The 27,949-nt window shown below is 43.5% G+C and overlaps 1 protein-coding gene across 7 annotated transcripts in view; it reads left to right on the forward strand.

Moving 5' to 3' along the window:
* NBEA (neurobeachin) overlaps window positions 1–27,949 on the forward strand; it is a 1,787,704-nt gene that overhangs the window by 635,736 nt on the left and 1,124,019 nt on the right. For all 7 annotated transcript variants that reach the window (XM_078657170.1, XM_078657173.1, XM_078657172.1 and 4 more), the window contains exons 19-21: window positions 9,177–9,258; window positions 9,419–9,542; window positions 16,972–17,164. In XM_078657170.1, the coding sequence (XP_078513296.1) occupies window positions 9,177–9,258; window positions 9,419–9,542; window positions 16,972–17,164 (399 nt within the window). The remainder of the gene's footprint in view (window positions 1–9,176; window positions 9,259–9,418; window positions 9,543–16,971; window positions 17,165–27,949) is intronic.

A 27,949-nucleotide genomic window follows, 5' to 3' on the forward strand; every position in this document is an offset into this window, starting at 1 on the left:
ATTTAAGTAGAGCTCTCTAACTCAAATAAATGAATTTCTGTGATAACATTTTAACCATAAACTATAATAATACAATTGCCTGTTTTTTAAAGAGGTAGAAAGATGTTCCCTTATAAAATAATTGATTTATTGTTAGCATGTCAGCGATTTCAATATTATATTACTGAATTCATAGCATTTTCGGCACAAACTTGAAGAAATTTTTTTTCCCCCTTTTCTGATGCCCTCCTGCAGTTATTTGAATGGCTTTGTGAGTGCCTCTAAATGTCAGCCTTGTGACTTAGACATTACATTCAAGTTTACACTTCTGACCCTTTCAAAATCCTCTGATTTACTTTTTAAGAAAGCTAAATGTTTGATTTTTTTAAATTGTTTTAAAAATTCATATGAAATGCTGCACATAGAGTTATAATATCAGACAGTTCTTTTTTGTGCTACAGGAAGCAAGCCAACAATCCTGTTTTTTTTTAATTTATGAAAGTCTCAATGCTCTAATATGTGCCAGTGTGCTGTGCCTATGATTATAGTGATAAGGTTTGAATCATGCGTGACAGCAAGCCTCCACTGACAGGTACGTGCCAAAATGAAAATCTGTTCATCTAAGCAGTGCTGAGGTACAGGTCAGGCCGCCAGCCAGAGGGCTGAGCTTTTTATCTCTTGATATCCCTTAGATTTTACCAGCACATGTTCATCCACATATCTCTAAAATATGCAGTTCCTTTTAGTGTTTTTGGATGTTGATAGAACCGCAGTTAGAAACCTCAGCTCTATGGCCATTCTTTTATTATTGTGAAAGTATAAATATTCGTCCCCTTGTTCAGGGGAAAAAACAATAGCTGAGTTAGAGCTTGAACATTGATTTTCCTCCCGCCTGTCAATAAGTCACGCATGACAAATCATTGGCGGGAGGGGGGATATCTGATTCCTGTCTGTCTTTTGCAGACACGCTTAAATTAAAACTGCATGCACAGTTTCCTAAATTAGTATGCTGTACAGTGAACACTGAAATATATTTAAGTATGGTGTCAAATAGGGGGCCTAATACACCCAGACCAATCTGGCTTCATGCCACACAGAAATACAGCTCTGAATCTGCACAGGGCCCATGGTGTTCTGGGCAGAGAGGCCACTATCCAAGAACAAGCTATAATCGTTTCCCTAGATGCCACAATGGCATTCGACACAGTGGAATGACCCTATCTTTTTGCAGTACTCGCGAAGATGGGACTTGGTCCGGGCATTATACAGTGGATACGCCTCCTATACTGTGAATGTCTAGCGCAAGTTGTAGTCAACAACAAAAAAATCAGATACATTTCAGCTTAGTAGTGGGACCCGCCAGGGATGCCCTCTCTCCCCTACTATTTGCTTTGGCCCTGGAACCCCTTGCGGCATGGATCCGGAGAAATCCGGTTATACGCGGACTGTGTTGGACCCCTGACTGAGAAGATCGTATTTCCCTCTACCTAGACGACATACTACTGTACCTTGCCTCCCCCAAGCGGTCTCTGATTGCGGTCCTTGATATCCTGGCTATATTTGGCAGGTACTCTGGGTTCAGTATCAATTGGCAGAAATCCCTCCTCTATGCCCTCAAGGGAGACCCGCACTCGCCACCGCGAAATCGCCCAATACATACTACTACAGAAGGTTTCAAATATTTGGGAATATTCATCTCCGTAGATAAGACACTTTGTTATAATCGTACCCTTGTCCCACCACTTCAGAGGCTCAAAAGAGATATCGCTAGCTGGAAGTCGCTTCCCCCCTCGATGTTAGGCAAAGCAGCACTTTTTAAAATGATGTCTCTACCCCGGTTTTTATATACATTGCAGAATTCACTTGATCCTGTCCCAAGGTCATACATTAGAGAAATTGAAGGGCTCCAGCTGGATCTCTTGTGGGATAGGGATCTACGCATCGTGCTACACAAACTCACACTCAATTGGTATGATGGGGGCATCAGCCTACTGGACACTAGGAAATATTATTAGGCAGCACATCTTGCTGCTATCAATTATGGCATATATAGCCAACCTGATGACCCCGGATATAGCATGGATAGGTGGCTCCTCCCCGGGGGGACATATAACCGAGTGATTTACTCCAAGCCAGGTAGATATCCACTTACGGGCCCTACTAAACACTACTAAACACTCTGTCGACGTCTGGCATTCAGCCAACAGACCGCTGGGGTGGGGCAAAAACTCACGCTGGCAACTTCGTTGTGGGACTCACAATGCTGGATGACTTATGGCGATCAAAGGGATTTGATAAGTGGGAACTAATTGAGATCTCGCGTATCGGGGACCTATGGGACAAGGGCGAGGTGAAACCCTTCACCACACTTCAACAACAACACAAGTTTGCGAACTCAGAACTTTTCCGTTATGTGCAAGCCAGTCATGCTCTTCACTTGCTTCTTTCAAGGGGATCCTCCCCTCCTGAGGCCTCCCCCCTGGAGGACAGGATACTTGATGGTCATCTACCTGAAAAAAACTTATCTTTAATATATAAAAAGCTGATAAACAACATGGAAAACCCCCTCCATGCACTACAGGAAAAATGGGTGAGTGACTGCATTGAAATGGATGATGAAGAATGGCAGGAAGCAGTATCCTCCCTGAGCAATCCCAGCACGTCTTAGACTGGTGCAGCTCAAAATCCTCCACAGAGTTCATGTCATGGGACCTCGATTGCTACATATGGGAGTCTCAGGAGGAGGGAACTGTAGAAGAGGGTGCACTCAGCTAGGCACATTTATTCACATAATTGGGGACTGTGACAATATCCAATCCTACTGGCGAAAGATACATGAAGAACTTGGTGAAGTGTAAACAATTCCTCTCCGCCTGGAGGCTCGTAGATGCCTCCTAAACATCTGGGAACCCACAGACCTCAACGCTCAACAAATGCAGTGGGTCACACTTGGGCTAATGGTAGCAAAAAGAAATATCACACAGCTTTGGGGAACAGCACGCGCACCCACTATTGTAGACTGGAAGAAAGACCTCGATTGGTGCATGTACAGGAAAAAGACAGTCTATATATCCTGTGGCTGCCCCCGAAAATGTTCCAAAATTTGGAACCCCTGGAATTCCTATCGAGGAAATATATGTACCCCACCCCGTAGTATCGAATACAATGATGCCCCTACTCCGTAGCATCCAACGAAAAGTACTGTTGTATCTGTGATTAATTGTCTGTCTCCACTGTATGCACAAATGCTAAATCCTTTGTACTGTATGTTTTATGTCAATGATTGTGAATATTTAAGTATAGTGTCAAAATTGTAGTGAATTGGTGCAGCATATGGGAGCGTTGGCCACTTGCCACAACTGAACACTCCAACCAAGAGACTCAAACCCTGGTAGTAAAGGCCATCCTCTTTCTGCTAACTTATTATAAAATGGATTCACTCTCATAAGCTGTTAATCATTATCTATGAGCAGTTATGTATATGAAAGGGATCCTTGGTGTAGCAACGCAGGATATGACTATGTCTGGTTGCAAAAGAAAGGGTGCCTTTCACAGCTTCTACTGTGCCCCTAATTAATTTATATGCAATGATGAAGTAACACCAATGGATGCCTCATGACTTTTGGCCCTGGCATGAGCTGTGAACCCACTTTTGAACAAGTCACGCTATCTACAGGGTATATGTGAAGTCATTATTTCTAATCTTTTGCTGTTCAGTAACCTGGGTTAGCATCCAGGCTTATTTTTCCAAGCTCTGCAATCTCTAGATCATGCAGCAACTCACAGATTTGCCCTGTTAGTGCATTCACTCTGCACAGCACCATTTCTAATATAATGGGCGCATGGCTTTCTTCTGCACTGCAGAATGGGACCATGATATGACTCAAGCTGGTGAAACTCCTACTAACTAATCTCTACTAACGAATCCCCCACATCAGAGGCATAAACAAGTTGAAAGAATGACTCCAATCTGACCGTACTCAAACTAGTACACCACCTTTAACCTGCCCTTACTTAAGAGTTACTGTCTGTGGTGCGCCAAGACCTCTAATGCAGGCAAGGAAAAGGGCCCTCTGTGTGGATTTGGGAGTAAGAGAAAACCATATTTTAGGTGGAATAAGGCCCTAACACGCCTGTGTCCCAGTGCCACTGACCACGCCATTTGCACTTGAGCCCTGCTTCAATTTTTTTGTCATTCCAATGCATTCCTATACAATATATACAATATTTCTTGCGCAGAAAAGTGCTCTGAAGTTAATGCAAGGTGACGTATTTGCTGGAAAAGACATCTATGAACATAAATAAATGCCGGCCGCACAGTAATCTTTGCAGCACCTGTCTTAAACCTGCAGGATATTTTAAAATTAGGAATCTTTGTTACCAATTAAGTAATCTAAAACAGATTTACTCTCACATTTGTCCTTTGCCAATTTCTTTGCAGTAGGTTTTAAAAAAAAACATATGTATAAATTGAATGTCAGGTGTGTGTTGCTTTTCAAGCTCTGCCACTTGTGACTCCCCCCTCCTCCACCACACTTTGACCCCTAATTTATGGTTTCCCCGAGTAAATGTTTTCCAATTCCAACATTGCTTCCACCCTTCTGAGTTTTGTAAGCCTAATACCATTATAATGGGTAGTGGTTATAGTAGTCCATTTTTACAGCACTTAGAAGTGGCAGAAGTGCTACTTACAAAACAATACATAAATACTGACATGAACTTAAACAGGGTGATGCTTGTACGCTACTTAAAGAAAGGAGCAAAAGCTGCAGAGTCTCCAAATCTTTGTTATATCAAATACAGACTGAACCTGAAATTTATCTTCAAAATGTTTTGTTTGTATTATACGTGAGTATTTAGTAATTTACTAGCACTTTATTTACTATTACAAAAGGATGGAAGGATGAAACTGCCTTGCTGGGATTCAAGCTAGTGACTAACACGCTGAGCCGCCTTGCCGGCTTGTGATGGTTTCTTTACAAAGCAAATGTTCAGAGCTGATTGGTCTATGTGTGACTCTCTGACGGGCTCTGTTCATTGCAGTTTGTCTCATGTAAACCCTAATCTCAGGAAGTGCTGGATCTTACTTTATCACCATTATATTTTTTCTACTTAATACAAGGGAGTCTTTTTTGTGAGCCTGTCATTCCTCCCAGAGCCATTACTTGTATTGTTGAAGCAGATCTCCTGCCATTGATCTGCTACCTGGAAGTATGTCAGCACGAGCGTCATGGAGCGCGTGCCGTACACGGGCGATGATGGATTCAAGGAGGACACCTTGTCATTTGGTAATTTCCTCTGTGATTGTAAGAGCTTTTATGCTCTCGACTGCTTTTCTGGGCTGACAGTCTCACACAAAGAGAGTGGGTGCAGTTACTAGCACTCCAGCTTCCATCAGACCCGCGCCTGTTGACGCCGGCGTTGCGTTGACGGCTCAGGCAAGACCACCCATGGCTCCTCTCTCCGTTGTTAGGTAGGTCAGTGGGAGCTCTAGCATTGAAATCATAATAACTAGGATCTGTTTCCACAGTGAATATCCATTTCATTGTGAAATGTGTCTACCAATTTCATGCCTATTCTGAGCAGCAAATCAGAAAGGATGAAAGGCCTCAAACAGAGAAGAGGTGTATCTCTGTGTATGGTAGAACATTCTGAGTTTCGGACAAGGCATAAATAGTGAATTAGGAGAGCGTACACATCATTCAGTGATCTCTCCAACTGTTTGCTTATTCCAATGAACAGGGGAATTCAAATAAGATTATGTCACTTTGTTTTGATCCACTATAGGTGCATTGGGAGGCTGGTTCTTAGGCAGATGTTTGAGGGTTGCCGAGATATCTGACCCCTCACTCCCCGCTTCTAGGAGTGACCACAAAGAGGGTCTGCCAATGTCCCAGATCGCACACCAGGAAGGAAACAGAAGGAAGACCGCATTATTTCCAACCTGGATGCTATCTGCTGTTCTTTTAATAAAATATTACCTCTTTCTGTACTGAAGCTCATTGAAGTCGCTCTAAGGTGACATGAGCACTATGAAAAATAGAAGTAAGAAATTAAATCAGTCTGAACAAACCCGACAGGATGTTAGAAGACAGGGACTCTTTGGGCCTATTTACATTCTGCATTTTGTAGAACATTTAGTAGTATTGGCAATAGCAATGCTAACACATAGCAAAACGTTCCAATCTTTTTTTGTGCTCTTTATCTCTACCGTTCAATCTCCAAATGCATAGGTTTATTTTTTAGTAGTAAATGTGGGAGGAACAGGAATGATTGGGTAGAAAAAGGGGAACAATTACTACTACAGTGGAGCGGTTACGGGAGGAGTAAGGCAGGGTTAATGGAGGGCTGGGGAGGGGTTTAGGGAGGGTCCCGCACTCACCCACAAAAGAGTAAGCCCATTCACATTCAAAAACTGCACTTCAAAAATTACTACAGCTAAAAGGGACTAAAACCAGTCAAAAATGTACTCCAATTCAGAGCTGGAGTGTGTCCAGACCACACGTGGCCAACCACTGGTATTGCTACATCCTCCTGAAGAAAATGAAGGTAGGGATTTAAACCCCCAAAGGATATAGGGGCCGATTAGGATGGCGGACGGACTTGCGTCCGTCCGCCACCCCTGAGTAGGAGGGACCGTCCGCATGGGCAGCGGCGGTCCCTCCATGGCAATTAGGATGTGACCGCCAGGGTGGCGGTCACATCCTCTATTTTTAACATTGCGGCGGGTGCAGCTTCAAGCTGCACCCGCCGCAATGTTAAAAATGCATGTGTTGCATTTACATGCACAAAGCGGCAGGCACCGCACGGTGCCTGCTGCTTTGTGTACGCAAATGCAGGGGGGTACCATAGGTACCCCCCATGTGCACCCCCCACCCCCCATTCACCCAGGGGGCCCGCAACGGGCCCCCAAAGTGAATGTCCGTATGCTTTTCCATGGCGGAAAAGCCGCCGTGGAAAAGCATACTTACACCAACATCATAATATGGCGGACGGTGTCTCATAGACACCGCCTGCCATGTTATAGCTTTTCCGCCGCGGTCGGAAGCCGTCCGCGGAGGAAAAGCGGCGGACGGAATTCCAGACCCACCAGCCATCCTAATTTGGCGGTGGGTCTTTGGAGTCTCCGCCGCGGTTTTTCCGCATCCTCCAGGCCGGCGGACACTTCCGCCGGCCTGGAGGATGCAGAAAAACCGCCATCCTAATCGGCCCCATAATGTTAAGTTAAATTACATTTGTTTAAATAGTTAAAAATATAAATGAATTCACTATTTTATATTTTATCTAAAAAGGAAACCTTTTTACATTTTATTTTAATGTTAATTAACAAGTTTTGAATTAAAAAATTGATGTCACATTTAGTTATTAAAATTAAATTAAATAACTTTTAATTTTATTCACCACTTCTATTAATTATTATTACATAATAAAAATATTGTATCACTATAGTCTGGAATAGTTTTTATTAATTTAAATTTCTGAACATTTTTATTCAATAAATTCAAAATTATTTAATTTTCAAATTATATCAGGTTTATAGTGCTACAACGTTTTTAAATTGTGTGCTACATTTAAAATAAATACAAAAACGTATTTACTTTAATATTCAACATAAAAATAGTTTTGCTATTTTCGCAAATTTAATGCACTTTTTCAGTTTTCCCGATACTTTACAGTAGGCAGATCTCAGAGGCTTCACCTTGGTGCCTCTGAATGGCAAAAGGTGAAAGGCTTGTTATTAGAAAATTGGTTAATTGACTCCTTTGAAGACTGAAAGATTCTGAAGAAGCAAGATGTTGGAAAGCAACTGTTTTTTTTCCTAACAGTTGCTTTCCGCCATCTTTTTGGTGGACTCTTGCTTGCTGAAGCAAGGCCCAAAACATTATGACTAAACAAATAAGTTAAAATATGTATTCCTCGGGGACATAGTTTTCTTTAATATTCGTTGTATATGGTTGCAAAATACTTGAATGGTAGGAATACCAAAGCAAAATAAAAAGCTTCTATGGAATCTGTAGTCTCTAGAAACACATTACTATTTCGCTTACAAATTCCCAAATTTAAGAAAAATATCATTCTTATGTGCTCCTTGTCATGAAGTGCCCCTAAGGTTCAGAATTTCTCTCAACTGAAATCCATCTGTCAGGATCACTGAACAAATTAAAAAGAGGTTTAGACACATACTGATCAAACACCAGTGATGCTTAGAGGACATGTGAAAGCAATAACATACTTTCCATATTCTGCATAGCATTACGGGCTTAATGTTACTACTATATGTATATAATGAGGTTCACATAAACTTCTTGCATAGTCTTTAATATAGTGCAAAGAAGACTTTGCATTCTTTTGTCTGTTATTCTTGACACTTTATCATATAATTTGTTGGTTCCTGGTGTATATAGTGTTGCCTATTTGACCATGTATGCAAAGTGCTTTGCTATCCCAGGCGTGGTAAAATAATACACTGTCTTAAAACATGCAAACAGATATGTAAATATAAATGTTGTCAAATCTCTAAGCTCCTTTTTAGGTCGAGGACGTTTACAGCACATCTATCTAACCGACCTGTTGCTAACAATATACATATAGTGGAGTACACCCCTTTGAACATAGATTTTCTTTGCTCACTCTTTCAGCTGTTGGCTTGAGACTTTGTCAGTCACGTTTGCCCCAGCCCAGTGATGTATTCATTCCTCACCTAATGGTGATGGCTCCTGGGGTGTATCCTTCTGCCTCAAGTGCTTGCATTGAAGTGTGTGAGGGACTACTTTGCAGCCATTGCCCTTTCTGTCTGCTCATGCAACTCCCTTCTGTGTCTCCCATTAATATACTAACACTGTTCGCATTAGCACATTAAGGAGACCTATTGGCTTTGCTTCTACTTGCGCTAGTCTGTGGAGATACGGGCGAGGATCACGCATCCTTACTTCAAACAAGACATAATTTGCAGGAGCAATGATGGAAGGTACAAGTCATCAGAAACAAGTTGTGATTGTTGTAGAAGGCTTCCTTGGGGAACTAGCCTGCATACATCAAGAGATGTTCGTGTTTCCCTCTGAGAAAGCTCTCTTTGTGTAGTAGAGAGATGACTGAGAATAAAGAGCTTCTTTTCATGCACTAGATTGAATTCATTTGGCTGGCTCGATTCTGTTGTACTGCTTTACAGTATCATCCTTTTGTTTTGTTTTTTACAGATCTTAACAGAACAAGTCTGCACGCAAGTTGTCCACAAACCTCATCCTGAACCAGATTCCACAGTAAAGATCCAAAATCCAAGTAAGAAGGGTTTTGACTTCCCAATATAACTGCACCACGTGTAGGATAACTAAGTGAAGTGCTGTTGATCTTTTGGACATTTTTGTTTTTTTGTGTTTATTTGGCACCAAGAGTGATTTTTACTTTGATATTGTTGTTTCTTTTTTTTAACTTCTACAAGTGATCTTGAAGGTGGTTGCAACGCTATTGAAAAACTCCACTCCTAGTGCGGAACTCATGGAAGTCAGACGCCTGTTTCTATCCGATATGATCAAACTTTTCAGCAATAGCCGGGAGAACCGAAGGTAGGAGGCAGTACATGCTCCAGAATACACTTCCGGTTCAAGGAAGTGCTGCTCGATTACATGGAGTGATACATGTACCAAAATGTGGTTCTATATAATGTAAGTCATTGACCATGAAACAATTTAAAGTTGAGGCTTAGTTTAAAGCTCCCTAAGGCCCTACTATAAATAGGTAGTAACAATGGTGTAATCTAGTTATCTAGCTAGGGTTCAAAGTCAGGGGGTGACTCAATATAAAAGAACAAATATGGGGCTGTTGCAAATTCTTTCTTTCTTAGAGTATTGTAGCTTTGGAAACCTTTGTTTAATCTGCAAAATTAAAAGCAAAAAAAATAAGTGCTGGGCAGATAAAAGCTGACTCTGAGTAGCAAATATGTTAAAGACCTCACCATTAATAGAAGCTTGATTAATCTTTCACTTCAAAATATTTTGAGAATGTCAATTAGAAAACAGATTTAGGATTTGGAAATTTCATAGGCTGGCCATGAATTCTGGCATCTGTAGATTGGCCCTAACATCTAGAATTTTCAAGTCAACATATGACTCATTTCTGGGAGGACTGAGTGCATTTTCCTGATCAGGAGAGGAGCACAAATCAGGTAGTGGAAGCAGCACCAACGCCTTGAGGCTTTGATAATGTATGTGCTTCACTGACGCTCCACTACATTTACCTTTTGGTAAACTATTGTCTGGTCTGTAGCATATAGCATCTAGATAAAGTTGGTCTTTTTAACAGTGCATTGTTATTACGTGTTCTCTCTTCTTTCTCTGTGTTGTTAATTTAGCCACCAATTTACAGGTATAAGCCACATATCAATTGTACCTTTGAACATCCCAGAAGTAGGCAATTCTTGAAAGCCAGCTAAAGGCAAGACAGCACTTCAATTCTCATTGAGCAGACTTGAAGATTTTTCGCTAGAATGTGTTCTGTGCCTAGTATAGATGTAGCTGCAAAAAAACTGGATCCTGGCATGGTCATGAATTTACGATGCATCCTGAGGGTGGCCCTAAAGTAATCACATATTACACCCTCGCTTCTGTGCATTTCTGTGGTAATCGTTTTTGTTTAAATTGCAGTTTATTGGAGTCAAATTCTTTAAACCTGAAATTGGGCTTGGATCATGAAAGTGGAATATGTATGAATGAATCATTTTAAATTTGCATTGTTTTCAATTTTCTGATCCTGTTAAAAATGTAATAGAATCCCGGACTTCCCTAAATGATAAACTTCACCTTTGCCTCTAACCTATCATTCTTCATTTCCAGTATAGGAAGGCAAAACAAACTTTTATAAAAGTATATTTCAGGTGCTGGCATAGGAACTGTAAACATTAATCATTGATTATAAGATTTTGCTAAACTATTATTCAATAGATCTCTTGATTATTCCTTCCCTAAATTTCTGTGCTGTGAGTACTTTGTTACTAAACACATGTGCTAGTTACTAGGTAAAAAGAGGTTGAAATCAGAGACATTTTACATGAACAAAGTGGGCAATTGCACCAGGCTTCACTTTCTAAGGGGCCCTTGACATGATAACATTAGTGCTATTATTTTACGGTTACATCAAGAAGAATAAGGTGTGATATGAGATTTATTTGTGATTAGGAATATCCAGTATTTAAAGAAGCTACAACTTCAAAGGCTATGTGCATATTTTATATTCTAATATTATGTACTAGTCCCCTAAACATTCCCCTAGTTGCACTTACTGCCTTTTCTACAATGGAAAGAAAAGTCTTGTTAGACACAGAATGACACAAAATGTTGTTAGTTCAAGACAAAAAATAAACCTAAAAGCAACAGCTTGAATGCTTGCCCAAGTTTTGTTTTGATATTAATTGGATGGCAGGCACTGGGCACCTTAAGCTTTGGTAGTTTTGCTTGGCCCTAGTTATGAAAAACTATATTAGAATGTAATATTATTTGACATCGAGATGCCATCAATAAGCTTAAAATGCATAATAGATTAAATGTGTTCCAAACAGGGGAACCCAAAATATGTCTTGCCCAGGACCCCCAAAAAAACTCAAGATGGCATTAGTTGAAATGTCATACATGTTTTTTTTCTTTTGAAGTTTTCAGTTAGAACTCTTCAAAAGATTAACACTGTAGAATGGCCACAAAGAACTGAAATACTTTGCCTACACATGGCAAATTGACCACATTGCAAAAGGTTAGACGAAATCTTGTGTGTCTAAAATAAATGTATTCGGAAATTACTGCACTCTCTTGTCCAAGATACGTTACAGTTACCTCCATGAATGCACACAAGCACATTTCCCTTCACCTTCACATGTCTATTTTTCTTCTATTTTTCTTCTCCCCCTCTTTCTCTGGCCATTCTTTCTCCTCTGTATTCTCTTCCTAGTGACCTCCTGTAAGTCATCTGGCAATGTGCATTCTCTGAAAGCTGTGCATGGGGAGAATAAATGGATTTGAGGCTCTGGTTAGGAAGTCAATATATGGACAACTTCATCACAATTTCAAGGCAATGAGCATCATTGATTTTTTTGAGATACAAAAAATTGACAGGAATGAGAGTGATTTTAGGCTCCTACTTCCCTTCTGCCCAATAAAGGAGGGGCACTTGACGGTAAGTTGCCAGTAATATTTTCCTTAATGAGGCAATGTTCTCCAGCTTGCAAGTTAAATGAAACCTATAAGCAAAGTGTTTTACTTTGAAAGAAGGGCTCAACCTTCATATCCTACCTTGGGTCTGCCTTATAAAGAGAGAATATTGTAGGATCAGGACATAAGCCTAATCCTTAAAATGATACCAAATTTGCCTGAAGAAGTGGGTAAGGTGTTAAGGCTCTCACAAACATTGAGCCCATTTACCCTCCTTAAAATGTCTTCCTGTATCATGAGCCATAGTACGTCTCCCATGTTGACACTAACGTATCTCTCGGGGACATCTTGTAGCTTCTCCCGTTCTTCCTTATTGCTCCCAACAGGCCTCTCACTGAGATTCCCATGGCCCTCCTCACTTCTTTCAGGTTGACCAACCCACAAAATTCCTCTTAATTCATACACCTAGTAAAATCATAAGATCACCCACAAAGCTCCCTGCCTGAAAAAAGCAGTCCAATGAAAAGATCAATGAGCCCCGCCCCCCCCCCCCCCCAACAACCAATTGGAAACAATGATTCACACTGTTGGCCAAAAATGGTGTGGCAGTGTCACCCATTCTTTAGCCCATACAAATAAATGTGTTTTCTGCATAAATATCCATTTTATGTAGCACATTTCAGTTTTTTATGTCGCTTTTGCTGTAGTCATCAGGCCCGGACTGGGAACCCAAAGCAGTCCTGGCAATTTAGACGGACCAGTCCCTCTGGCTTCTTTTGTTACTGAGGGTCGATAGCAGCACCGCTGCAAAACTTGCCCCCAGTAACAAAAACAGCCCCCACCACTACAAAATCAGCCCCCACCTTTCCTTTCTCCCGGGAACATGCCCGATACAGCCAGTCCAGCCCTGGTAGTCGTACACAGTAAACATGCCTCCAATGCTTTTACTCTTGTTCCTTATTCTTAAGCACAATGTTAATGTTTTGTGATGCATTGATGGCCTTGCTCTGACCCAATCTATGACACAGCTATCAGATATCATCTAAATAAATGGTGACTAGAGACGCCATGAGACTGCACCATTGCAACTTGCACCACAGCTTCGCGAGCATTACTAGGGAAGAACCTATGTAGTCCAAGGCAAGTGTTCACCCTCATCACACCAAATCAGGTTCACCACTGATTCTTTCGGATGTCTCAGTTGCCCTCAGTGTGCTGAACCACGGTATTCTAGTAGCTCTGCTCAAGAGCTGTGCAGAAGTGAACGGATGAACATCCGTCAGGTTTTCATCATGTTTGAGGCTCTGATCAGAGGATTAAGTTAGCATAGATTTTCTAAGCTCTGTCTTTGGTAACTTGCAGGGTCACAGGTTAAGTCCTTGGTCCACCTGTCTCCAGGTTTGTTAAACATGAATGTGATTCTGGTTCTGCGCCTTACTTGGATTCAGAACATAGTCTACCAGTCGTATGTGGATGACATAAATTTTCATTTGGGATCTGACCTTTGTAACAACCTTCCAGGATTACTCGTTGAGACTGAGCTGTCAGTTGACCATAGTTGTCTCCAGTTAAGTGGTGGAAAACCATAAGGCACAATTTACAAAAAATTTCATAGGAGTAACTGTCACTTACTCTTACTTCTGATTTCAATTAGTGGGAAATGAGTGCTCTTGGTTTACTCTTTGAGTACTACAATAGGAAGTCACAGCAAAAGCTTTGTAAATTGGACCTGTTATTTTGTGTGTGCTAGAAATTAACCATGTTTAACTAGCAGCTGGCAAGGAGTTCACTACCTAAAGTTTCTGGACAAAAATGATTTGAAACCTGGGAGGTGATGGCACTCATTTGATGAGCGCAGATGTAGACTTTGTTACTAAAACCATTATGTTCCACCTTACCTTTCTTGAAAACATTATTAAGGTTGCACCCTTTCCTCTACACGCTAGTCTAGTTAGGTGCGATTGGCCTCAACATGCTAATGTGGCCTCCTTAATAATTCCTGAAACACTCTTTGCCAAACTAGGGAAAACACAGATTGCTGGGGTACGCATAAATACAAGGGTTAGAAGAAGACTTCATATTTCACATCCCAGCTGTTCACTGCCTTGGCTTTATGTTGAAGCCAATGTATTTTTGTGGTGATGCTCAGAATCTGGTTAATTCATTTGGAATCCTTAAGGTTTGTAGGGAATGAAAATGTGCATCTTTCAGATACTGAGTCTATTGAGTGACTGGAGCTGCATGGAGGAATAAACTCAGGTTCTGGCATCATATCTGTTTTTGCGTAATTCCTACTTCACAAAAGGCTTAGTTTTTAAAAGCTTCAAAGTTTAGTTCCTTGTTACCTACAAAATAGACTAAATCCTTGTCTGGCAATGGGGATCTTTTTTTCTCAAGAAATAAGCATAGTGTCTTGGATCTCAAGCTCTTTGATCTAAATCTCTCTGCAGACTTTGGCCAGAAGATGACTTGGTAGGAGGACTGAGGCTTTCTGTGTAACTTGTTGGTCCAGTTGTATGGCACACCTGTTCTATTCCGCTCGCAGGTTTCACCATCGGATGAATCGGGGAGAGGATGTGGCGGTACGACCAGAGCTGCCGACCTCAGAACTGGGGCACCAGGTTCGAGTCTCAGCGTTGGCTCCGCTTCCTGTGGTTCTAGGCAAATCACTTAATATTCCCGTACCTAAATGATCACAGTAACCTTGTGTCATGCAACGGGTGCTCATGTAAAGCACTCCAATGCTTTCGGGAATCTGCTGGGGAAAAAAACCTGAGTATGGAATACTGTATATGTGTTCTCCTTCTGGCTGCTTGCTTGTATGAATAGACGGCTGAACCTATTGACTTTGTCAATTTGTTTTTTGTTATATGGCTTTGTAAGCCCTTCCTACTTAAAGAAGTATCTGAATGAAATGTACTAGAATGTCCCTTCCTCATATGTTGCTTGGTGGAAGGCTTGACGGGGTAATGTGTGCATCATTTCACAGAAAAGATAGCATTTATTTTTGGCTGTAAAACTCCCATAGGCACATAGAGAACCCACATCTTGACTAACAATTGTTTCTGAAGATAGAGTTCACTGAACTGTTTTCTGACTGACTTGATTAACAAAGGTTTTCTGAAGTTAGTGATTTTGGAAAGAATCATTTGTAACCACAAATGTATGGGGTATTGATTTCATGGATGAAAATCCATTGCTCTTAAAAAACCCTGTCTAATTCTGGCCATTTGTTGAAAATAGTAAACTTGAGTATCATTGTCTCTCAAGAAATACTGACACACGATGCCTTCACAAAGGTTATTGCATTAGTGTCTATGTTTGTGGTGATTTTGAGTTGAAATGTTGACAGAATGGTGCTGATCACGAGTAGTGTATCTGGGGGTGAGATATTCACCACACCCAATAAAAACTGTCACCGCGGGGTGAGGTATTTACTGGGTATAGTAATTGCCTACAGTTTTGAGATTTCTCTTGGAAAATAGAGCAACACTTGTGAAATTTGTGTAAGTATTTACTGGGCATTTTTCCACAGTTAATTTCAGCAGATTTGAACTGGTAAAATTTGTGTGGGCAATATTACGGTTAGAAAGTACAATAATGACAGCTAGATAGTAACAGGAATTACCACACAATCTGAAATGTAATGGGCCACTTGTGATGAGGGCCAATGTCTTTTTTGTTTGCACAAAGAAATGTTGCCCCGAGGGACAGTTACTAGTTTTAGAGCGCTAACTGCTTCCCGTGCCAGTGTTGAGCATTTATTATATGGGATTTCTCCCTCATCAGGGCCTTTTCAGGTGTGGCTCTACAGCAAATCTGTCTGCAAAAGTTATTGTTACCATTGTTTTAAAATATACAGTAAGTTGACTTTAGCTCTACCCAAAGGAATATTAATTTCTCAACTCATGCTATTGGCTATTGTGTGTATCATTCCAGCTTCTATGGAGATTTTGCGTTGTAATACGTAGGAGACTATTTTACATCTGAAAATACTCCATCACACATTCAATTATTCATCTCTGTGTAAGAAAGCAATCCTCTTTTGTATTTCTTTTAATGCAGTTGCCTTTTTTAATATTCTCGTCAGAAGATGAGAGAAAGCCATTAGCACCACCACCTTTTCTACAATCTTAACTACCACTTAATTCCCATCTCTATACCTTTACTACCATCGTCACGACCACCATAATTACCAACATCAGCATTAGAAACACCACCATTTCTATTATGACCCCCACCGTTCCCACCACCTCACCATTTGTGCATACCTGTGTTGTCATGCTGTAACACATGAAAGCCAGGTCTATTGGCTTTGCCAGTTCTTGTTTCACTTTTTTGTGGTCCTGGAAAGGAGAGATATAACTGTAATACATATTGTGGTGTAGGGAATCGGCTTAAGGAGGGCTGGCCCTAGGCCCAAAACGACCCACTTAGAAGTTAATTCTAAAAATTCTTAAATACTAAATAATTCAATTAAATGATGCCTGTATCAGAATTGCCACTCAACATACACTTTGTTTTTTTCTCTTCATAGGAAGCACTTTAGTTCCTATCGGCCATTAAGACCTCTCAGATATATTTATATACTTTGACAATATATGTATCTTCATGGTATGTAGTTGTAGAGTTAGGAATAGTTCATCTATACTTCCTCTATATGCATTTACCTTTTGAGCTTTGATAGTTTGTTCACAATATTCTTCTATCACAATATTCATGTTCTCGCTATTGAGTAGTTCAATCATTTAGCGCAGACACACTTTTCGCTTCTCTGCCGCGTACATCTTCATTATTTGTATTTATGAATATTTACCCGACCAAAAGGCAAAAAGCAATATTTTTTGTTGGTTTGCAGGTGTCTACTCCAGTGCTCGGTTTGGCAGGACTGGATGTTTTCCCTTGGCTACATCAACCCTAAAAACTCCGAAGAGCAGAAGATCACCGAGATGGTCTACAACATCTTCCGGATCCTCCTGTACCACGCCATCAAGTATGAGTGGGGCGGCTGGCGCGTCTGGGTGGACACGCTCTCCATCGCCCATTCCAAGGTAGCTATGGGTGTTTTCATGGATCCTGCAAGATTGAGTGCATGATTGAAGGGATGGGTGCATGGGATGAGTTGATTTGATTTGAAAACAATTTATAATGCGCAGAACAATAACCCGCAGGTATCAAGGCGCCTAACAATACCATCAGAAAATTGCGACATGCATCCCTACACATAGGCTTGCAGAAAGAGGCGAGTTTTAAGGGCACTTCGGAATTTCTGTAGGGAAGGTAGAGACCTAAGGTCCAGAGGGAGATCATTCCACCATTTGGGAGCTAGGGTAGAGAAGTTATATACTGTGCCTTGTCACAACAGAGCCCTGTGTCTATCTGTCATTCAATGCCCTGTGTTAAATGTTGGATTTCATTGCTAGACCCTGCTGACAAACTTTATTTCTGCACAATTTCCTGCATGTATTTCCCATGTGGTTTGCTTTTTCCTCCAGATACATTTTTGCCAGGTTTAGCCGGCGATAAAAGTTAAACAAAAACCTGAAGGTTGTAGTAACTGGGCGCCTCCTGTAATCCTAACTAACCCGGCGGGTAATCCGAGCTAGGATTACAGCCACCGTTTGAATCACGGTTCCCTCGTAACTCGTACTGAGGATGGCGTGTACTCGCAGCTGAGTCAACCGGATGTTCGTGTAGGAGTTGAATTGTAAATCCTAAAGCGATGCTTGTGCGGTTAATACGAAAAAATGACCTAAAGGAAGCATCCATCGAAAGCACCATTGCAAAAAAATATATATTGTTGCTTAAAGATTCTGTTTTTTTCTTTATATAGCCAGTTCTTCTTTAACCTCTGTCTGCGAAATCTCACTTAGCATCAAGGCAACCGCGTCAAGTTTCTCTTGTGCCCAAATGAAAAAGTATCTATGCTTTTTTCTGCCAGGTTCATACGCAGCGTGCTACGTACTTTGAGCGCGCACTGTTCAGAAAAGGTATTAAGCACACGCCTGTCAAAATGTTCCCAAGATATTTAACATTATTTCACTGTGGAGGGATTCGATTTTTTTTTGCCAAATTTTAATGTATCAATACTAAAATAATTTAAATGTATCAGTACTTGATTGCATTTAAGAGACTATAGTCATAATCGTTTAGCGCCATCTTGTGGAAGGAAAAGCAAGCGACCGTGTGACACTATAGCTGCCAAGGTTTCAGATTGCTTATGTGTGACATTTTCGTAATTTCAGTGTAATTATGAGTGACATTCAACAATTATGAGTGACACTTTCTCGCGAGCAAAAATCAAGCAATCAAGACGAGGGGAACACATATATCAGAAATTACAGCCATTTCAGCAACGAGAAACTCTACGAAGATCTTAAAACTATTGCAAAGCACCAGAAATAGAAGAGCACTATCTGACATGAAACACAGACTGCATAGCTGCCACGTTTTAAGAGTGCTTATGTGTGACATTTTCAAGGTTTTAGGGTATTTATGAACGACATTCAACTACTAAATGTATGACACTAAGAGTCACACTTTTTTGCGAGCAAAATCAACAAATTAAGTCATGGACAAAGATAAAACATAACACTAATTTGATCAAGGACAAGCTATGAAAAGAACTTGAAACTTCCCCCAAAACACCTGATCCTATTGTAAAACGATTGTATTCCCACATCTTACATGATTTTACACTTGTTATCATTACTGCTGCTTGTAGAGCCACAAACAAACTGCATTTGACAATGTAAAATTGCCAGATCATGTTTGGCTACGGAACACTTTATCGCACTTAGTTAGTTCAACAATCCATTAATTCCCTTTCATATTGTAATCTCAACCTTATTGCTGCGTGCTCTCTTCTTAAACACAAACATCACTGCACTGATTCTAGTGCTTGCTCCATAGTGTAACAGGCCACTCACCAACAGGAAAATCCTGCCTGGGGCTGTAGTTTATAAGCTGCAGTGGGGAACTCACTGCTGACAGCTATTGCGCAGGCCCTGCCAGGGTCGCAGCAATGAATGTCTTCCTGGGGGCCCGGCAAGACTTGTAAAGAAAATCCTGTCTGGAGTTAGTCACGCCGCGCGCCATCCACTGACGGGAGCCTGCCAGGCTTTGGAGGAATGAGTGCATTGAAAGGAGCCTGCTCTGACAATAAGCAAGTATTATATCTTAACAGGTACCGGCCGCCTATGCTGGCAGGAGGTATCATAAAGAGGAATCAAAGGCAGAGTCCTCAGGGCCCATCGATTTGTAGATTAGCTTTAGTCGGAATAGCAGGGGCATTAAGAGGGGCCTAGTGAGCAACAAGAGTCATCCACGGAGCCTCCTGCCTGGCAACCAGAACGCTAGGGGGAAAGGAAGTCACGTAAAGCCTCAACAGCGGGCCGATCCGCAGCAGGAACAGTGCACAGAACTCGGAGGCATATCCTGAAGCGCCTGCGAGTAGGCAGCAGAGCCGCCTGCCTCTGCAGCCGGGGGTCCTGGGGCAGAGTATCAGTGCGGGATAAGAGATGGAGAGGCAGCCGAGAGGTATGGGGCACGGGCGGGTGGCCATGCTTGAGAGTCAGGACTGCATGCGCGCCGCCCGCAACCTGCCTGCACTCTCTCTAATCACCTGCCGCTTTACTTCCTGCTTCCTCCGGACGTGACGGCCCATCCCAGGCCGGCACATCCGGATTTATAATCCTGGCGCCCTGTTGCGCCACCGTGATTGGCAGCTCTGAGGCTGTATCGACTGCGGGCAGGCCGGGCGCCGGCCGGCCCCCCTGCAGACTGTACAAATCGCTGCATTAAGTGTCCAGGGCAACGTCGGACTCTAGCACTGCAGGCAGAGCAGCAGATACATTGTAGCGCGGCGGCGCCGCTCAGAGAGCTCAGCTCAGAGCTGCTGCAGTGTCTGTGGTTTCTGTTTAGGCACACAGAGTAGTAGTCTGCAATAAGCTGCGCAGGCAGCATAACTCTCAGAACTAGAGAGCCCGGGCCCACAGGAGCTGCTGGCGCGCCGCTGTCACAGGTGGCAAAATGCGTGACAAATGCATTCAGTGCGGTGATGCGGATCACCGCACTGATATGCGTGAGTGTCACACCAGTTGCGTGACGCTTGACAGGACTGCGTGTGTTACACGCGTTGTAACCCTCCGCGTTGTGTAACAGAATTGGCGAGAGGAACCAAGAAATGGTTAGAGGCGGTGTTCATATAACTTCTGATGTTACTTCATTAACATTGTAAGGTGTTTACTGTTTTTTCGACACCAGTCTCTTCCTGTAAAGGCGCGACTTATGCACTTGTAGTACTACTGTGCAAACAAATGCAATCGCCGATCTTCCCTCCTAAACAGTCTATTACTTAGTGCGAGATGCACGGAAATGCCAACTAAACAACCATCATATGAGGTTGTGATGTGAAAGGCATCTCTCCCTGCCGTCTTCAACCACCCCATTAGCTAATGTCCCCCTGCCCGGGCAATAAGTGGGGCGGGTCCTGCTAGTGCTCAGCACCCGCGGCAGAGAGAAGCTGTGGCGTTGCGGCCAGAGCTGCCTAAATTGGAATTGGAGAAGCAGTTTCCAGTTTCGGCGTGCCCTATCATTAATCTCCCCATGGCTAAAAGTGACCTAGTGCAATGTAACTGGTTCTCATGTAAAGCCGCCAATATCTTCCAAGTGTATGCTATCTAAAACTGCAAAAAAAATACAAATACAAAAATTAAAAATGGAAAATGCAACTGCCGCCTACCATGCCCTGTAATCACATTTTTATTTATTTAAACCAAGAGCAGTGTTTTTCTTAATGGCATTGTTTGCAAGAAACCTTAAGCTAACATAAGTCAGTGAAACGGTGCCTGATAGATTTCACTCGTTTTATTTCATGTTGCATAGTAAATGTATCCAAATTTCCCAGAAGTCTCTCCTTTTCCCAGATCTGTTTCCTTACTTTTGTATTTCATGCAATATGCGGATCTTGTATAGCACACAATACAACCGAGTCGCCTCTAGGCTTCCGGGTAAGATCAGGATGTGGATGGGTGTCGATGATTTAACCACGTTTAAGAGCTCTGGAGTTGAGGCTGAAAGCAGTGGTGAGTTTCTGATATTGTCTGTCAACATGTCATGAAGGTGTACTCAGTACATGATCATTCAATCCTTGCCTTCTCTGCTGAGCGTACACAGTGATTATCACATACCTGCAAATGGAACTATGATTTAGGGGTAGGGGAGGAGGTATATATCGGTGGAAATATGGACAGTGCCAAAGGCAGCAGTGTGTGTGAAAAAGAGGGAAGGGTTTGCAGGAGATGAAATTAAGTCCTTCCAGAAGGAAACCATGAAAAGACGGATGGAGAGAAACACGCTAAAGAGTGACGTGGTTGGAGGGACTTCAGAAGGATGTGTGAATAGAGAGGATGCAAGTGACTAAAGCAGAGAGCGAGATTATAGAGGAAAGGAATGTGGAGGGATGAATGAGAGTCCTTAATCATTTATAGGCTACTGAATAAGAATCATTAGTAATGAGCATTGGTAAAGACAGAAGGTCTGCCTTGTTTCAAGTGTACCTATTCAATGTTGTGTGGCGTATCTTTATGCTTTAAAGTAAAGTAAAGTAAGTATACTTGTAAAGCGCACTGTTACTCCATCTCGGAGTGTCCTGGCGCTGTATACCGCTGGGAACCCGTCCTGGCTTTGCCTGTGAGATGGTCCCTCCTGGGCACCTCCAAGGTGAAGCCAGGCATCCCCGGCGCTGATGGGGCCGTTGTGGAGATTAAGCAAGCTATTGCCCAGAGTTGCAGAGTGGTACCCATGGTTAGCGTAGATTTAACAGAAAACACGGAAGAAAGAAAGTGGTTTGGACGTGCATTAATAATTGACGCATTCATAAATAACCACCTAAATTCTAAAGTGGTTATGGTGTTTTTAATTCTCCTTATCTTATTTCATTTAAATACAAACATGGTAGACATTTAATTCATGTCGAAGAGAAAGATACTACACAATACAATTCAAGACAAAAATGATATCGACATATAAGACATTTCACAAAAACATCAGAGACAAACAAATGTTTACAAATGCCACAATATAAACAAAAGACATCAGACCAGTCCTTCTTTGTAGGGCAGTGCATATGACTATTGTTTTTTAAGTATGCAACATGCCATGTACAGCTAGACCACACAATAGTTACAACAGGCTGAACGTCCTGTTTGTTTGCAGCGTTATTCCATAGACTAGTAGTGGCTATTGCTAGCTGAAGGGGGTCGACGCGTTTCAGAACCCTTTTTCAGTTTCAGGGTTCTCCTCAGGACCAGGACCTGGTCAAACACAGTTATGATGGAGGATTACTTATATAACTTGGAGGGTGAAAAATGCCAAATGAAATTAGAGAATTTTGATGATTTTCTCGTATATGTAGGTTATTTGCGCTCGACGGACGATTAATGATCTCTCATCTAAGTGATGCGGCGACTATCCTGACGTGCATACTTGTGGCAAATCGGTTGTCAGTAGGACGCCTTACTGAATGTGAACACTCTGGGGTTGTTTTCTTCCAAGAGTTGAGTTGACACATTTCTTATAGACTGCGGCGGCATCGTGTATGTGTGCATTCAGTTTTTCTTAATTACTCGGGTTCCACTCCTTAATCTGCATGTAAATCTCCAGCATTTCTTACTCACCTCATCTTTCCGGCATCACCAGAATGCGTAAGTCTTTTAACAGAAAACAAAGCAGAAGCATGGCTTTAAGTGGGCCGGGTCCTGCCGGTGCTCGGCACCAGCAGTTCTTAAAAGCAGGTGCTGAGACGTGTCCCTATCGGGCTCTCCATTTTTTACCTCTGGGTGGAAAAGAAATGTTAACTCTGCAGCAATATCACTGCCCAAAACCTTGATGTAACTTCAAAGAGACTTGTTTTAGTTCTTTCAGCCTTATCATTTTAGAACTTAAACATATTCAATATTATATACAACAAAGTCATAGTTGTTGCATGTTTACTTTACGCAACTAACAACCATTGACAAAGACAATAGTCTTGGCTTGTTGTCGGTATAATGTTCGCCCTGTCTCGAGGCGGCCATCTTTGTTGAGGGGGAGCAGCGCGCAGTCAGTCCTTTCTCTACCTTGCTGGTTGAGTATAAAGGTAGGCAACCCTGCTCAGTGCGTCCTTTACCAGCGTGTGGCGCTATTCGTAGAAGTGTGTGTGGAGTGGCAGCTCGCTCGTTTTTAAGCTCCCGTTTTGTATTTCTTTTGCAGTTAATTTAGGATACTTAATCCTCGTTTTTAAATTGCCTGGCCCACTTACCCCCACCTCTGCCATCCTAGCTTGCACACTAATTGGTCAACTCACCGCTCTTTGCGGGTCCTTCGCCCTGTCTCGAGGCGGCCATCTTTGTTGAGGGGGAGCAGCGCGCAGTCAGTCCTTTCTCTACCTTGCTGGTTCAGTATAAAGGTAGCCATGCCAACGCGCAGCGGTCACGCGCAGCGGGGACGCCGAATTGACGCCGGAGTTACACCAGAGTTCAGCCCGTCTGTGCCCGTCCGGGCCCAGACGGGCTCAGGGCCTGTCACCATGCCCGACTCTTTGCCATCTTCTACTACCAGGCTCCGATATGGGAGGGACGCTCTCATCGCCTTACGTCCGCCCCACCCTACTATTTGTAGATTTGCACAGGTGGGAACCTTTCCATTTCTACCGTGTAGAGCCTGTTCCTCCGGCCATAATTCAGTGGCTGTGAAATGTGCTCTCTCCATGGCCTTACTTAATTGTCGGTCTTTGCCGAGCCATGCCATTGAAATTCACTCACTTATCCTGGACCACGAGCTCGATGTGCTGTTTCTCACTGAGACCTGGCTCTCCCCCAGTTCTGGCCCTGACATGGTTAGAGCACTCCCTCCGGGCTTTCACATACTCCACCTTGATAGACCTAAAGGGAGGGGAGGAGGAATTGCTGTTCTTTACAGAGACACGCTCGCTTGTAAGATCCAGAATGGAGGGGTGACTGATTGTGAGAGCTTACAGTTCTCCCTTCGGTTGTCACCTACAGTGTCTTTGGTAGGCTTGTTGATTTACCGCCCTCCTGGACCCTTGGGTAGCTTCCCTAACTCTCTTTTAGAAACTACCGCACTTCTCGCCTCTTCTACTGCCAACTTTGTTGTCCTCGGGGATTTTAATATCCATCTGGATGACCCTACTAACACCGCGGGAGTCGATCTGATCGACGATTTCAACTCTTTTGGAATCAACCTGGTCAACTCGGGCGCGACTCATGAGAAGGGCCACCTGCTCGATCCTATACTTTCTAACTTGGACCATCTTATTCCATCTCCGGCTCTTGCCATGCCTTGGACAGACCACTTTCTGGTGTCCGCGACTTGGCAATTTGATAGTCCAGCTGCGGTAGCCCCAAGGGTTCACACCCTGGAGAGAGCCTGGTCGAGGCTCCCAGTTGACACTTGGGCGGCACACCTGGAGGCTACGCGGCCCCCTCAAGGGGTTAATCCGATAGTCGCTGATGCGAATCTACATACCTGGCTCGTGGATTCTCTGGACACCCTCCTTCCCAAAAAGAAACAACTTACAAAGGGGAAGAGAGTGGGCTCGGCACCTTGGTATTCGTCGGAATTGAGAACCTTGAGGAAGGGGTGCAAGAAGCTAGAGCGGTCCTGGAGGAGAGACTGGAGTGAGGCGAGTCGTAAAGAATACCGTACGGCTCTGAGCAGGTATAAATCCGCTATACGGGTGGCAAAATCAAGATTCTTTGAAGAGCGTATAGGTTCTGCGGCCAACTCTTCCAAAGAGTCATTCAGGGTTATTAAGGAGCTACTTAATGCCCCTGAACCCCAGGTTTTACACGAGGACCCTCGCAAAAAATGCACAGAACTGGCCTCGTTTTTCAAAAGAAAAATTGACAACATATTGGCTTCCCTCCCCCGGCTAGGCGAGGTCCCCTCCTTGGTGGACAATTCCAGCTCTCAATCTAAGATGCAATCGGTGGAGATGGCCTCCCTGGGTCCAGTCACTATGGAGGAAGTTCTGGCGGTTCTGGGCTCTATGAAGAGCGGCTCCCCGAAAGACCCAGCACCTATTAAATATCTCAAACAGGTGTCCTCTGCGATTGGCGGCCCTGTGACGGACCTGATAAACCTGTCCCTCGCCCATGGGGTAGTCCCCCCCCAGTTGGAAAGGGGCGGTGGTTAAGGCCCTTTTGAAAAAGCCTAACCTCGATCCCGCCGATCTCGCCAACTTTCGGCCTATCTCCTTGCTGCCGGGTATCAGTAAGGTGGCTGAGAAGCTGGTGAACAGACGCCTCTCGGACTTCTTGGAAGCCAATTCCCTCCTGGGCGATTCCCAAACGGGTTTTCGTCCCGGTCAGGGGATTGACACTGCCCTGTTGGCGGTCGTGGAGAATGCTAGGAGCATGCTGGATTCGGGGGGATCAGTGGCAGTGATCCTCCTGGACCTCAGCGCTGCTTTTGACACCGTGGACCATCAGGTGCTTCTCCAACGGCTGTCAGGGGTGGGGGTCACGGGTCTGGCCCTCAAATGGTTCGCTTCCTTTTTGGAAGATCGTTCATTTGAGGTGTGGGAAGGCCATGAAAAATCATCTTCAACCCCTCTCCAGTGTGGTGTGCCACAGGGCTCTTCATTGAGCCCTACCTTATTCAACGTTTACATGGCCCCCCTGGAGAGTGTGGTACTGCCGCTGGGTATTAAAATCATCAGTTATGCTGATGATACTCAGCTGGTGGTAGGCCTCTCCCAGTCGGCGCACCATCCCGACCGGCTGCACACGTGTCTCGAGAAGATCTACACGTGGATGTGCAGCTCAGCCCTAAAGTTAAATGGCTCCAAGACGGAACTGATGCTGCTGGGGAACTCCTCTCCATCTCTGTCCCCCAGCAGCTGGCCAGACTGTCTGGGACCGGTACCCCCCCCCCAAACAGGAGATCAAGAGCTTGGGGGTATGGCTGGAGCAGGACCTATCGTTTAAAACTCATGCCAAAAAGACTGCTGGCGTGTGCTTTGGCCTGCTCCGCGCAGCCCAGAAGATTCTGCCTCTGCTCCCAGTGACCACCCGAAGGCTTCTCATCCAGGGACTTATCATCTCGCGGCTGGACTTCAGCAATGCGTTATTCCTGGGTGCACCCGAATCTACCCTGAATAAACTGCAGCAAGTGCAGAACGCGGCGGCCAGGCTTTTGACGGGTCTCCCCAGGCGTCAATCTGCTCGCCCGGCGTTGAGGGCACTGCACTGGCTCCCTGTGAGGGACAGGGTGAAATTCAAGTCACTTTGTATCGCTCACAAAGTTCTGCACGGGGTAGGCCCACCTATTCTGGAGGAGATGGTCCAGCCTTACAAGGCCCCTCGCTCTCTTCGCTCTGACCATCAACATCTCCTTCAGGTTGGCAGGGTGAAAAAGGCAAGAACGGGTGGCAGAAGGTTTTCAATAAATGTGGCCTCTTTGTGGAACTCGTTGCCCCTACAACTGCGCTCGGAAGCTAGCCTTCTTCGGTTTCGAAAACTTTTAAAAACTTTTTTGTTTTCTGTTTAATCCCTTCATTCTCTAGTAGTGTTATGTTCTGGTAAGCGCTGGGATGCCTATAGGTAACCAGGCGCTATACAAAACTCAGAATAATAATAATAATAATAATAATAATATTTGTTGTATCATATATCTGGATTCAATGACAGAAACAGCAAAATACCCATCGGGAGGCAAACTAGGCCTAGCACAGATTTTTAGCTTGTGTTTTTAAGCCACGCCTTTAATACATTGGCCACGCCCGTTTGAGAGACCGTGCACTTTTTTCATCCCACTTAAAGCCCTGAGCTGAATGCATGTGCACATAATTCCAATTCACTTGTTTTAGGCCATGCCAATAATTACATTGGCCGACTCTTTGAAAGGGTTTCTATTCTGCTTTATTGGCCATGCCCCTTTGAGAACCCTTCTCCGCTCGAACCATCTTCATTAGATGCATGTCCCCGGTAGTAGACTGGATGAAAAGAAACACCTAAAACTCAACTTTGATAAAAGAGAGGTGTTTCTCTTTGGCAAAGATCCCACTCTGGTCACTGGGTTGGTGACCCACCAATGTTGGTCCGACTCATCACACATCCACCATAGCCAGTAACCTGGTTATCATGATCAACAGCAGCATATCCATGGTGAATCAAGTCAAAACTGTCACTTCCACCTCCTTCCACATGCTCAACCTACTCAGAAAAAAATCTTCAAATCGATCACTCCGGGCACCAGCGGAACCTTTAGGCAAGCCCTCGTCAGCAGCAAGCTCGACTACAGGAACTCCCTCTACATTGGCATCATTGCTCGGTTCGCCAAACGGCGGCTCCAAGTTGTATAGAACGTAACCACAGGACTTGCACTCCAACTCCCACACCTCCATATATATCCTGATAGGTCAAAGGCCTCCACTGGTTTCCAATCTACAAATGCTCCATTTTCAAACTGCTCACACACACACCCACAAAGCACTACACAACAAAAACCCAGTGTACCTTAACAGCCACATTCTTTGCCACACCCCGTCAAGAAACCTCCATTCGGCCAGCCTGCTTCTTGTCCACGTCATATGCTTCTGCTGGGCCAGAGGTTGAGCATTCTACTACCTGTCCCAAAGTCTGGAACAAACTCCCCTATGACAACAGTGCTGCCTGCTCCATCCTTGAATTCTGTAAGAAACTAAAAAACGGGCTCTTCTGATGGGCCCCAGACAGGCCAGTTCACTTCCTTCAAAGGTGCCAGAATATCCTTCCTGGTGATATGTACGCCCTACAAATATAAATAGCACAACACCACTACAGCTGGTTGGA

Source organism: Lissotriton helveticus, chromosome 8 (genome assembly GCF_964261635.1).
Source record: "Lissotriton helveticus chromosome 8, aLisHel1.1, whole genome shotgun sequence".
Lineage (NCBI taxonomy): Eukaryota > Metazoa > Chordata > Amphibia > Caudata > Salamandridae > Lissotriton > Lissotriton helveticus.